Source organism: Tupaia chinensis, unplaced genomic scaffold (genome assembly GCF_000334495.1).
Source record: "Tupaia chinensis unplaced genomic scaffold, TupChi_1.0 Scaffold000067_1, whole genome shotgun sequence".
Classification (NCBI taxonomy): Eukaryota; Metazoa; Chordata; class Mammalia; order Scandentia; family Tupaiidae; genus Tupaia; species Tupaia belangeri.
The window spans coordinates 3,497,096-3,510,236 of record NW_006159526.1 but is presented as its reverse complement, the minus strand read 5'-3'; the positions used below and the strand labels follow the sequence as shown (position 1 = coordinate 3,510,236).

General features: G+C 53.6%; 1 protein-coding gene across 2 annotated transcripts in view; it reads left to right on the top strand.

Moving 5' to 3' along the window:
- The window catches only part of EML2 (EMAP like 2), a 37,898-nt gene extending 26,854 nt beyond the window's left edge, over positions 1–11,044 (top strand). For both annotated transcript variants that reach the window (XM_027766992.1, XM_027766997.1), the window contains 10 exons: positions 269–423; positions 564–689; positions 3,745–3,876; positions 6,168–6,235; positions 6,427–6,515; positions 6,726–6,823; positions 7,446–7,533; positions 7,909–8,004; positions 8,783–8,913; positions 10,636–11,044. In XM_027766992.1, the coding sequence (XP_027622793.1) occupies positions 269–423; positions 564–689; positions 3,745–3,876; positions 6,168–6,235; positions 6,427–6,515; positions 6,726–6,823; positions 7,446–7,533; positions 7,909–8,004; positions 8,783–8,913; positions 10,636–10,761 (1,109 nt within the window). In that variant the 3' untranslated portion in view covers positions 10,762–11,044. The remainder of the gene's footprint in view (positions 1–268; positions 424–563; positions 690–3,744; positions 3,877–6,167; positions 6,236–6,426; positions 6,516–6,725; positions 6,824–7,445; positions 7,534–7,908; positions 8,005–8,782; positions 8,914–10,635) is intronic.
- Positions 11,045–13,141: the final 2,097 nt, after the last annotated feature.

Here is a 13,141-nt window from a genome sequence, read left to right as displayed (position 1 = left end):
TGGCGAGGGGGGCGCGGGGGTGGACGGGGGGGTGGGTGAACGGGTGGGTAGACAGATGGACAGAGCAGTAGACGGGAGGGGACCGCGTGGGGGGGTAGGTGTTGGTCCTGATGGTTAAGGGAGCGGTGACGAGGTGTCTGGGTGGGCGGGGGTGGGTGGGCAGCAGCTGGGAGAACTGAAAGACGAGTGAGTGGGTGACATAGGCTGGAGAGTTCGTGGTGCTCTCAGGGGACACCTGTGCTGACACCTGTCCCCGGCCACGCCGCAGGTGGGAACCGCATCACACAGGCAGTGCTGGGGGCACATGATGGCGGCGTGTTTGGGCTCTGCGCCCTGCGGGACGGGACGCTGGTGTCCGGAGGGGGCCGCGATCGGCGGGTGGTCCTTTGGGGTTCTGACTACAGCAAGCTGCAAGAGGTGGAGGTGAGGAGGGGGAGCGGGCTCCCAGGAGGGTGGAGAGGTCCCCACCCACCAGGGCTCCTAGCACTGGACCCTCCTCTCCTGGCGCGTCACCCCTGCTCCAACCCGTGTGTTTCCTGCTCTCACCCGCGCCTCCCCCTCAGGTCCCCGAGGACTTCGGCCCTGTGCGCACCGTGGCAGAGGGCCGGGGAGACACGCTGTTTGTGGGCACCACCCGTAACTCCATCCTGCAGGGCTCGGTCCACACAGGCTTCTCGCTGCTGGTCCAGGTGCGTCTCCCAGCGGTTCCTCCCCTTCCCGGCCCCTCCGTCCTCCTCGCGGCCCCTCCCACTTCTCTTCGCCCTGCCTCGCCCCTTCACCTCTGGTCTGGTAAACACCACTGACCTTCCCTACCTGTTCCCTGCTTAACCTCACCCAGCTCTGGCCCCGACCCAGGACCCCCTAAACTGCCCATGATCCAGCGGCCGATGGGTTAACTACTGGCACGACCAACAGGGTTCCCCAGACCCTGCCCTAAGTAGGCCGCCTCCTGCCCTTCTGACTGGGCCATCTGTCCACCCGTCTGTCGGTCAGTAAATGCTCCGGCAGGTTATCACGTGGATTGCATATGCCCTGGCCATGCCAGGTCCCCCATTGCGAGGATCTGGGGTGGTCCTCCTGGAGTCTGCCTGCACTTCGTGCAGCTCAAGGGCCCACTGTCTCCCCTTCACGGTTTGCCGAGCCCCGTTAGTAAATCCACCTACCGGGAGCCTATGGTGGTGGTTAGGAACATGACTGCCGGGTTCCAGTCTCAGCCCTGTCACTCGTTAGCTGTGTGGTGTTGGGCGTGTGAGTAACCTCTCTGTGTCTCTGTGAAATGGGGAGAATAACAGAGCCAATCACAGAGGGTTTTGTGAGGATTCCAGAAAGCGTTTTATACATGGCATTTAGGGGTGCCCAGCACATACACGCCCAGTCTTGGCCAAGCGTGAGACCCCTAATAATATCACTTATTACTATGTTAGCAAGATAAATTATTACAGCATAATATTACAGTTATAGTAATCCTGATCCTATGGTGATATCAATTATGTGACTATTGTTACTGACTTACTGTTAGTATTCTTAATCAAGAAGAGATTAATATGTTAGTAATGGGGGTTGGCAAGTGGTGTGATGGTTAAGGCGGCTGGACTCCCACAAGGCTGACCATGGTTTGAGTCCCGGACTGGCGGCTTGCTTTCTCACTTTCTTTCTCTCTCTCTCTCTTTCTCTGGTCAGCTTCAAATACATAAAATAAAATAATGAGTATGAATAAAATTAAATAAAATAATTCTTAAAAAAATAATAATAGCAGTTAGCTCCTTCCATTTCAATAACTCCTCTGAATTTGCTTTCTAACTTTTTTTTTTGGAGAGATTTTTGCTATAGGGCATGTGCACTTTCCAGAGAGACAGAAAGCGAGAAATCACCCCCCAGGGGGGATGGCCACACTGCAATCCCTTCTCCTCCATTCTCCTCTCGGGATCTTGGGCACGCACGCACACGCGCCCGGCGTGAGTTCTAAGCCACCGGGTCTGGGACTCGAACTGTGGTTGACAACGTGGGAGTCCAGTGACTTAGCCATTATGCTTACTGCTGGTCCCTCTGTCTAATTTTTTTTTTAAAGGAGTTATTTGATCCTATTCATTATGAATGAATTCATTGTGAATTATTTATGTATTTATTTTTTTAGGGATAGATTTTTGCTATAGGGCATGTGCACTTTCCAGAGAGACAGAAAGCGAGAAATCACCCCCGAGGGGGGATGGCCACACTGTAATCCCTCCTCCAGTCTCCTCTCAAGATTTTGGGCATGTATGCACACACAGCCAGTGTGAGTTCTAAGTCACCAGGTCTGGGACTCAAACCGTAGTAGACCACATGGGAATCCAGCAATGTAACCATTACACCATCTGCTGATCCCTGTTATGATTTTTTTCTTTTTTTGTCTTGAGGTTTTTGCTTTAGGGCGCGTGCGCTCGCCAGACAGAGAGAGACAGACAGAAAGCGAGAAATCATCCCCCAGGGGATATGGCCACACTGCAATCCCTTCTCCATTCTCCTCTCGGGATCTTGGGCACGTACACACGCGCGCCTGGCGTGAGTTTAAGCCACCAGGTCCAGGACTCTGACCACGGTCAGCCATGTGGGAGTCCAACGACACAGCCATTATGCTTGTCCCAGTGACCATTTCTTTTTTCTTTTTTTTTTTTTTTGAGAGGGTTTTCGTTATAGGGCGCGTGCGCTCGCCAGACAGAGAGAGACATAGAGACAGAAAGTGAGAAATCACCCCCCGGGGGGGATGGTCACACTGCAATCCCTTCTCCATTCTCCTCTCGGGATCTTGGGCACACACGCACAAGCGCCCGGCGTGAGTTTTAAGCCACTGGGTCCGGGACGTGAACCGTGGTCGACTACGTGGGAGTCCAGCGACATAGCCATTACGCTAACTGCTGGTTCCCACAATGACCATTTCTTAAACTGACCAGAAAGGGAAAGTGAGAAAGCAAGCCTTCTGGTCTGGGACACAAACCTCAGTCGGCCTTGTGAGAGTCTAGCACCTAAACAACCATGCCACCTGCTGGCCCCATTGCTTTTTTGCTTTAAAAATTATTATTTAATTTTATTTATTATTATTTTTAAATTTTTGCTATAGGACACGTACATTCACCAGAGAAACAGAGAGAGAGAGGGAAGGAAAGTGAGAAAGGAAGTCGCCAGGTCCAGGACTTGAACCACGGTCGGCCATATGGGAGACCAGTGGTGCCTTAACCACCATGCCACCTGCTGGCCCCATGTCTAAACTTGTCATCCATGATTAGAGGGATCACATGCGATGAGGGTCAACCCTATTTTACAGAAGATTAATCTGAGGCTCCCAGGAGACACTGCCCGCCCAGGTGTCTCACTGCCCATGTTAATAAGAGAGCTGGGGTCAGACCCAGCAGGCTAAGCACCCTCTGGATGTTTCCATAGACCCGTGCACTGTCTTCTCCAGGAGGGCCTTCCCAGGTCCTTGCAGCTGGAGACTATGTGGCCAGGGTGCACACGGTCCACCTGCCCCCGAAAGTCAACTTCTGAACCACCACACTCTCCTGCCTCCCACTGTGGAAAGAGCGAAGTGAAGGGTCAGGATCTGCCTTGACTCATACACACCAGGCAGGGGTCTGCCTGATCACGGTGCCCTACAGACACGCTGGGGAGGTCATCCCAGGTCCCACAGGGGCAGGGTGGGTGTGGGGGCCAGTCCAGCACCTCTCTGGCCAGTACTGCACTTCATCCTGCCATCTTCCCTCTCCACAGGGCCACATGGACGAGCTGTGGGGCCTGGCCACCCACCCCAGCGGGGCGCAGTTTGTGACCTGTGGGCAGGACAAGCTGGTGCATCTGTGGAGTTCAGAGTCCCACCAGCCCCTGTGGAGCAGGGTCATCGAGGTGAGGGAAGGGGCCCGCACCCTCCATTCTGCTAGAACTACCTTTCTCCACACCTCAGGGCTCAGCCAGAAACCACACAAGGCCTTTGTAATGAAGGGGATTTAATACAGGGGATTGGGTGCTTGCAAATCTCTTGGAAGGGCCAGAGCAGAGTGGGTTCTCGACTGGAAGGAAGCCCAGAATGGCACCGCAGAACTGACCTGCCCGGGGAGCTGTGGCCACGTCAGCAGGGTGGGGACTCAGGAACCATGGAGTCAAGAGCATACTGTCTAGGCTGCCGTGGCGGAACCAGGAAGCTGCGGTTGCAGCTACATTGTCCCGGGCGAAACCCACTGCCGCACATGGCTATTCAGACTTAATGAAGTAAAAGGTACTTTGCTGAGCCGACCCTATTCAAACTTAATTAATTAACATGTAGTGTGCTGGGCTAGCCCAGTGCCCAAGTGGTTCAGGAAATCCAAGTTCTCCATGGCTGACTGCAGAATCTGGGCCCCCTGAAGGTTGAAAATCTCACCAGGCACATCTACATGTGTGCCCACAATCCCCTATAGGATGGGAAGATGGAGGAGAGGGGATTGGGCATGACCACACTCCATGGGGGATGTTTTCTCCCTCTCCCTGTCTCTGTCTCTGCCTCTAGTCTCCCTCTGGTGAATATGCATGCTTTAGCAATTAAAAAAATAAGGACCGGCAGGTGGTGTGGTTTAAGGCAGTGGATCTCACGTGGCCGAATCTACTATTTGAATCCCAGACCAGGTGACTTGAAAAACATGCTAGATGTTGTGTATGCATGAGTCCCCCAAAATATAAATAAATATATAAAACAATAGCTAATAAATAAAGTGTAGCTAGATCTAACACTTCAGTTCCTTGTATGAGCCACACGTCGAGGGCCCGGCACGGTCAGGGGCTGCCGTATTAGACGTGCAGAGAAGTGCCCATCAGTGCAGAAGCTTCTGTTGGACCGTCTCGCTCCAGAACCACTCAGCTGAAATTGGTGTCAGCTTAAAACGGAGCTACTGCGACATTGCCTCTCTGTGCCGGAGGCTAGCGGCTGCTCCTGGGGCCCCAGCATGATCAGGAGGGCTGGCAGAAACTCCCTGAGCCCACCAAGGGCAGCTGTTGTCAGACCCAGATCAGAGAAGTCCAGCTGTAAAGGATTTGGGGAGGTGTCGTGAAGCTCCCTGCCTAAGCAGACGGAAAGGCTGCAAGAAGGAAGGGGGTGGGTTCACTTATCCATCCAGCCACCCCTGGAGGCTTTGCGCCAGGAATCCCTCTGGGGTTACCTCTGATCCCGGAACACTATGAGCTCTGAGCTGGTATGTGTAGGGGATCGCATGCCTGGAAATCACTAGAGGCCTGTATTGGGTCTTCGGAAAAGTCCCGACTCATTTTTGCGTAGAAAACGTAGAAAAATACGTCATGGCTTTTCTGATGGCCCAACATCAGGATCCGCATCCTGGCTGCCTTAATTAGGCACTTACTGTGTGCCAGGCCTGCGTGGCACAGCAGTTCTGAGTCAGAGTCACTTGGGGAATTGTTAGAAACAGGCCCATCCCTGAGTCTTCTTGATTTTATGTTTGTTTTTTTTTTTAATTTTTAAAAAAATTCTTCCTGTAGGGTTTGTGTGCTTGGTAGAGAGAGACAGAGAAAAAGAGACAGAGAGGGAGAGTGGAAAAGCAACCCCATGGGAGATGGCCATGCGACAGTCCCTTTCCTCCATTCTCTTGGGACTTGGGGCACGCATGCACACATGCCCAGTGTGAGTTTAAATCCACTAGGTCTGGGACTTGCACTGCAGTTATTTATTTAATTTTATTTATTATTATATTTTTATTCAGAGAGAGAGAGAGTGGGAAAGTGAGAAAGCAAGCCTCCAGGTCTGGGGCTTGAACCGTGTTCGGCCATGTGGGTGTCCAGCGCCGTAACTACCACCTGCTGGCCCCCTAGTATTGGAAAGCAAAATGGCATTATGTATCTGAAGTCTTAAAATATTGGTGCCTTTGTCCTAGCAGCCCCGCGTCCAGGAAACCCCCTGAGGAGGCCCTCTGGAGGAACAGCTGTGGGAATGGCAGGAGTGATTTCAGCAGGGAGGGGGAGCCCCCTGTGCGGGGCTGATACGTCCCGGGAAAGGGCATGAATGGTTTCCAGGGTGTCTGGGGCGCGGGCTTCCAGTAGGGCAGCAGCTGAGGTGGAGCCCCTGCTGGCTGAGAGCTGGCTCTGAGGCAGGGGAGTGGCCAGGTGGACCTGGGCGGCCCCTCTCAGCCCTGCCCCCCATCCTCCCTTCTCAGGACCCTGCCCGATCGGCTGGCTTCCACCCCAGTGGCTCTGTCCTGGCTGTGGGCACAGTGACCGGCAGGTAAAGCTGGGAGGGCTTCTTGGTCCCCGCCCCCCTTCCCTGCCATGCCAAAGCCCAGAGAGATGCTGTTTGGTGCCCACTGCTTGCCAGGCCCTGCTCTTGCAGCCTCTCTCCGACCCCTCCCTCAGACCCCACAGATTGCTCCTCTCTGCCAGATCTGCTCACCGTCCCCACCCTGCCTTCTCCTAAAGATGGCTGTTGCTGGACACGGAGACCCACGACCTGGTGGCTATCCACACGGACGGCAACGAGCAGATCTCCGTGGTCAGCTTCTCCCCAGGTAAGAGGCGGGCCTGGGACCCTGGAGAGGCAGGGACAGGAGACGAAGGCTCAGAGCTGCTGGCTGGAAGGGCGCAAGAGCCAGTGGGAAGGGAAGGACTGCAGTGGGGGGAGCCTGGGGCTGCGCAGGAGCCTGGGGAGTGACAGTGAGGGGCTGAGTCTGGGAGGGGCGGGCCTGGGTGCCTCCTCATAGCCCCTCCCCCTCCCCCAGACGGGGCGTACCTGGCGGTGGGCTCCCACGACAACTTGGTGTACGTGTACACGGTGGACCAGGGTGGCCGCAAGGTCAGCCGCCTGGGCAAGTGCTCGGTGAGTGGGCAGTGGCCCCCAGTCCTCGCCGCCACCCCGCCCGGGGGATGCAGGATTAACCACTTTTCTATCTCAAGGGAGCACTGCTTCAACACGCAGGGGCCGCCCCATCCCTGATCACATCGAGGAGTCGCAGCCCCTGCACTCACCCCTCCCTGTGTGCTAAGCCCACCCCTCTGTAGCCACGCCCCTCGCGTTCTAAGCCCTCCCCTTCGTGTGGCCCCGCCCCCACGGTCTCACACCTGCTGTCGTGGCCCAGGTCCTTGCGCTCAAAGTCGCCCCGCCCTCGGTGTCCAGGTCTGCCCACCTGTTCCGATTTCCATTGTGTTCTGCGCGCATTCTGTCAGCCCCGCCCATCAGTCTAGCCCCGCCCATGTGGTCTGGCCCTGCCCCCACACTCCAGGAGCCTGTGGACCTTTCCTTTAGCCCCATGTGCTGGCCCTACCTTTGTGTTTTGCCTTCTGCCCTCCCTGACCTAATCCTGTGCCCCCACCTAATCCTGCCCCCTCTTCTTGGTCCCTAATCCCGCCCCCTCTCCTTGGTTCCTAATCCCGCCCCCTCTCCTTGGTTCCTAATCCCACCCCCTCTCTTGGTACCTGACTCCACCCTTTCCCTCCCGCAGGGCCATTCTAGTTTTATCACCCACCTGGACTGGGCCCAGGACAGCAGCCTCTTTGTCACCAACTCTGGGGACTACGAGATTCTGTACTGTGAGTTCTCCGAAACCCAAAGGCATGCCTCCCCATCTTTATCGCAGACACTCCAAATAGACCTCCCGGAGTTCTGGGAGGGTGGGCCACACCAGCGACTCTCGCTGGGACTCTGGTTTTGGGGAGTGTTCTGAGTGATTCAGAGGCCCCTGCTTCTCATTTCCTGCTGGTGGAACCCGTTCTTAACCAGTTCGTCCTCTTCCTGGTTGGGTGGACGGGATGCTGGTTTCTAAGCAGACACCCTTGCTCAGAACCCAGGGTCAGAATCCAGTGTCCCCTGCCAGTCCTCGGGGGTGGACTGAGACTGGGGACCTGGTGCCCATCCTGTGTGGCCGTTCTGCCCTGAGCCCCTCCGCCCATCTTCTGCCCATGCAGGGGACCCGGCCACCTGTAAGCAGATCACCAGTGCAGATGCTGTGAGGAACGTGGACTGGGCCACCGCCACTTGCGTCCTGGGATTTGGGGTGTTTGGTAGGTTCTGGAATGTGGGAGGTCCCACTGAGGACAGGAGTTCTGAGAAGCGTCCCTGACTAGCAGTTTCCTGTCTCTTACTGGCTACCGCGGGCTTGGGGACCTCACTCCCTTACCGCATCTGGGCAGTACTTGTGTCAGAGGAACGAGCAGGGTGATGTGACCTCTGAGGTCCCTTAGAGTGCGAATAAAATGAGACCAGTTGGGCAGTGGCACCTGGCCCAGGGAGGTCCACATGGCCTGTGCCCCCGCCACCCATTCATCCAGGCGCTATGTATCACTGCAGACTCCCTAGTGGAGGAGACAGTCTCGTCCCCAGACGGTGACAACCCAGAGCAGACAGGGCTAGGACAGGGAAATCCAGGAAGGCATCTGGGCTAGTCTGGGAAGTATTCAGGGAGGCCTTCCTGGAGGAAGAGACATCTGAGCTGAGATGTGGAGGATGAGGAGGTACTTTCCAGGTCAGGAAGGAGGAAAAAAAAGCCCAGAGGTGACAGAACTTGGCCTTTACAGAAATGCCAGTCAGGGTGGCTAAGATTGCATAACTTTGGGGGGAGCTGAACCCTGAGGGTCACTGGGGAACCATGGAAGAGTTTTAAGTATCAGAGGGTAGAGTCAGGTTCATATTTCCATGAGATTGTCATTCTGACTCCTGTCTTTGCATAGAGACAGGCTTGGGGGGAGGAAGCCAGGCAATCCCGGATGGGACCCTGTTCTTGGGGGTCCCCGGTCCCAGCTGACATCGTATCACTCCCTACTCCCGACCTCTTGCCTAAAGGGATCTGGTCCGAGGGGGCTGACGGCACGGACATCAACGCGGTGGCCCGTTCCCACAATGGGCAGTTGCTGGCTTCGGCAGATGACTTTGGCAAAGTCCACCTGTTCAGCTACCCCTGCTGTCAGCCTCGGGTGAGTCCCACCGGGGCTGGGGGCAGCAGGTAGCAGGTGGGATCGGGGCGAGGCTCAAACAGCTCTCATCCAAGGCCACTCCTCGCTAGGCCTGTTTCCTCACCTGTTCCAGGAGCGCAGCAGGCTTCGTGCCAAGGCTGTTTACTTACTTTTTAGACTTTTGCCATAGGGTGTGTGCCCCTGCCAGGGAGGAACAGAGAGAGAGAGAAAGTGAGAAATCGCCCCTGGGAGGATGGCCACACTGCAAGCCCTTCTCCATCCTCCCTCCTTTCAGGATTTGGGCACACTCGCACACACGCCTGACATGAGACTTGAAGCGTCTGGGTCCAGGACTCGAACTGTGCACTTGGCCATATGGGATCCTGCACCTTAACCACTACACCACCTGCCGGCCCAACATTCATATTTTCAAAATAAGGATCATTTGTACACATCCGCACATCCATGGCCACACCTACCCCGAACGTGGCCTGGTCGCAGTCTGTATTCGGCTCCCTCGGGGGTCCCCCAGGTGGCCTTCTGCACAGGGTTTGCTCAGCTCAGGGACGCTGTGTTGTCATTGCTCACGCCTCAGATCCCTCCGTGAGAACAGCCTCCCTGCACGGCTGCTCGCTTTTCCTTTTTATGCCATTAACGTGTTGAAGAAACCAGTTCAGTCGCCATGTTGGTTCTTTTTCTTTTTTTTATTTTATAAGGTTTTTGCCATAGGGTACATGCACTCACCTGAGAGAGAGACAGAGACAGAAAGAGGGAAAGTGGAAAGTCACCCCCTGGGGGAGCCGGCCACCCTGCAATCCCTGCTCCATTCTCTTCTCACAATTCAGGGCACGCATGCGCAGCAGTGTGAGATTCAAGCCACTGAGTCTGAGACTTGACCATGTAGGAGTCCACCGCGTTAACCACACCACCTGCTGCCCCCCACTTTTTCTTTTTCTTTTTTTTAAGAAAAATTTATTTCCTTGAGACTAGCAGATGGCATAATGGCTATGTTGCTGGACTCCCATGTAGTCGACCGTAGTTCGAGTCCTGGACCCGGTGGCTTAAACTCACGCTGACCTCATGTGTGTGCGTGCCCAAGATCCCGAGAGGAGAATGGAGGAGAAGGGATTGCGGCATGGCCATCCCCCCAGGGGGGTGATTTCTCACTTTCTGTCTCTGTCTTTCTGGCAAGCGCACGCTCCCTATAGCAAAACCCTCTCAAAAAAAAAAAAAAGAAAGAAAGAAAAAAGAAAGAAAGTTTATTTCCTCCATGAGAAAGAGAATCGGGCTCCCTTAGCAGGCTCTCCACAACATGACCTCCCTGAGCCCCAGCCTACCCAGGTCATGGGCACGCATGTATTCAGTGTGCACACGGAGGTCCCCAGACATGAACCCAGGGCCCCTTTCATGGAGCTCCCCTTGGGCCTCCATCTAGCCCAACCCTGTGGTTTCTTTCTTTCTTTTTTTAATTATTATTTTATCTAATTTTATTTATTTTTAATTTTGACCAGAGGACAGAGAGAAAGTGAGCAAAAGAGAGAGAAAGTAAGCCACCAGGTCCAGGACTCAAACCACAGTCGGCCATGTGGGAGTCCTGCGCCTTTAACCACCGGGCCACCTGCCAGCTGCAGCCAACCCTGTGGTTTCTTAAAGGAGAAGGTTATCCAGCAGAGAAGGGGGTCAGACAAGACCACAGGCTAGCATCAGCCCCACTGACGTTCCTTCACTTTTTCTCCCTCACAGGCTCTCAGCCACAAATATGGCGGACACAGCAGCCATGTGACCAATGTGGCCTTCTTGTGGGATGACAGCATGGCCCTGACCACAGGGGGCAAGGACACCAGTGTGCTGCAGTGGCGGGTGGTCTAAGCGTGGGTCCCGGGGTACGGGGCCGGAGTGGGGTCAGGCGGCAGGGCTGGAATTCTATTTTCGGGAGATGTCTATTGCCGAGTAGAGTAATATATACCCAGAGTACGTCTATAGCAGAGGGGGCTATGGGGGAGGGAGGGCGGACGGACAGACGGAAGTCTCTTATTTATCGGGGTGGGAAGAGGGGTCACATTGCTTCGGGGGAGCCATTGATGTTTGGTTTGGGGTGTTTTTTTTAAGTTTATTCTTTTATATCATCCAGAAATAAAGACATGTACACTGAGGTAGTGTCGGGGGGTGCGTATTTGCTGCGTGCGGACGTTGTGTGTGTGCGTGTGTGCCCACAGTACAGTGTTGGTGATAAGGGACTGTTACAACTTACAAGTGACAGAAGTCTTCTCACTCTGACTCGGGCCAAGAAGAGAACTTGTTTGGCCCAGGTAGCCAGAGGCAAACAGGCGTGCCTCTGGGTTCCAGAGCTGACGCCAGTATCTCTGGGACTAGCATTCTCTACCCACCACACAGCGCTCCCCAGCTGCAAGCCTTGAGTTGCAAATTCAAACTCCCAGGGAAGAGCTGTGATTGGCTCCACTTGGTTGAAGAACTAGCCAATGACAGGAGCTAGCAGGTGGCATGGTGGTTGAGGGCGCTAGATTCCCACATGGCTGACCAAGGTTCAAGCCCTGGACCTGGTAGCTTGCTTTCTCACTTTCTTTCTCCTTCTCTCTCTCTGTCCCTCTCCGGTAAAATTAAAAATAAATGAATTACATTTAAGAAACAACAAAGACAACAACAAAAAGAACTAGCCAATGACAGGACCAGCAGTTAGTGTAATGGCTATGTCGCTGGACTCCCACATCGTTGACCGTGGTTTGAGTCCCGGACCTGGTGGCTTAAACTCATGCCAGGCACATGTGCGTGCGTGCCCAAGATCCCGAGAGGAGAATGGAGGAGAAGGGATTGTGGCATGGCCATCCCCACTGGGGGGTGATTTTGCGCTTTCTATCTCTCTGTCTCTGTCTTTCTGGCGAGCGCACGCGCCCTATAGCAAAAACCTCTCTCAAAGAAAAAAGAAAAAGAACTAGCCAATGACTTTGGTCCCGGAGTTGGAGTAAGAGAAGGAATATTTTTCCAGAGAATTGGGGACGATGACACAACAGGTGTCTGGAAGATGGGGTACAGTACTCCCCCATCCCCACGATTCTCCTTTCCCTGGTTACCCACGGTCAGCCACCGTCCAGGAGATGACAGTGGCTCAGTGACCCAGGACCCCCTGAAGCAAATGCTCCTCTGCCCGACATATCGGAGTGTCAACAATAATCATTGTTTTTTATAAACTTCTTTTAATTGGCAAGAAAACCAAATGTATTTGATATTTAAAATTGTTTTATCCCGTTACATTTAAAATTAAACATATAGATAAACATATAATAGTTGCATAAACAAATCTTTTTTTGGTTATATTCTGGAAGACTTCACAAAAACTTGGTAACAAAAGTAGTTATTAGGGGAGGAAACTAAAGAGGCTTTTTTAAAAAATTATTTTATTTAACTTTATTTACTTATTTTAATTTGACAAGAGAGAGAGAGAGAGAGAAAGCAAACTGCCAGGTCCAGGATTCAAACCATGGTTACCATGTGGGGGTCCAGTGCCCTTAATCACCACTCCACCTGCTGGTCCCCAGGAAGACGCTTTTTTTTTTTGAGAGATTTTTGCTATCGGACACTTGCTGGAGAGACAGAGAGACAGAGAGTGAGGAATCAGCCCCCAGCGGGATGGCCACGCTGCAATCCCTTCTCTATTCTCCCCTCGGGATTTCAGGCACACACACACACACACACACACAGAGCACGAGTTTAAAGCTGCCAGGCCTGGGACTCTAACCACAGTCGACTGTGTGGAAGTCCAGCAACATAACCATTATGCTATCTGCTGGTCCCTGAGTTTTCATTATTAAAATTATAAGGGCCAGCAAGTGGCATGGTAGTTGGAGCACTGGACTCTCACATGGCAGACCATGGTTCAAGTCCCAGACCTGGTGGCTTGCTTTCTCACTGGTCAATTTTCTTTTTTAAATTATTTAACTTTATTCATTCATTTATTTCAATTTGACCACAGAGGGATAGAGTGAAGAGAGAGAAAGCAAGCTGCCAGGTCCAGGACTTGAACCACAGTCAGCCATGTGGAAGTCCAGCGCCCTTAACCACCACGCCACCTGCTGGCCCCCCAATATTCCCTGGATTTTTGTAAGCCTTTAGGTAATTTCCAGATATCTACAAAAGTTGATTTTGACAATGATTTGCCAGTGTTCCCTTTCCTTTGGTGAAAAGTAGATTTTTTGAGGTCCTTGTTGTACGATTTTGAAGGTGCCCTGGTACT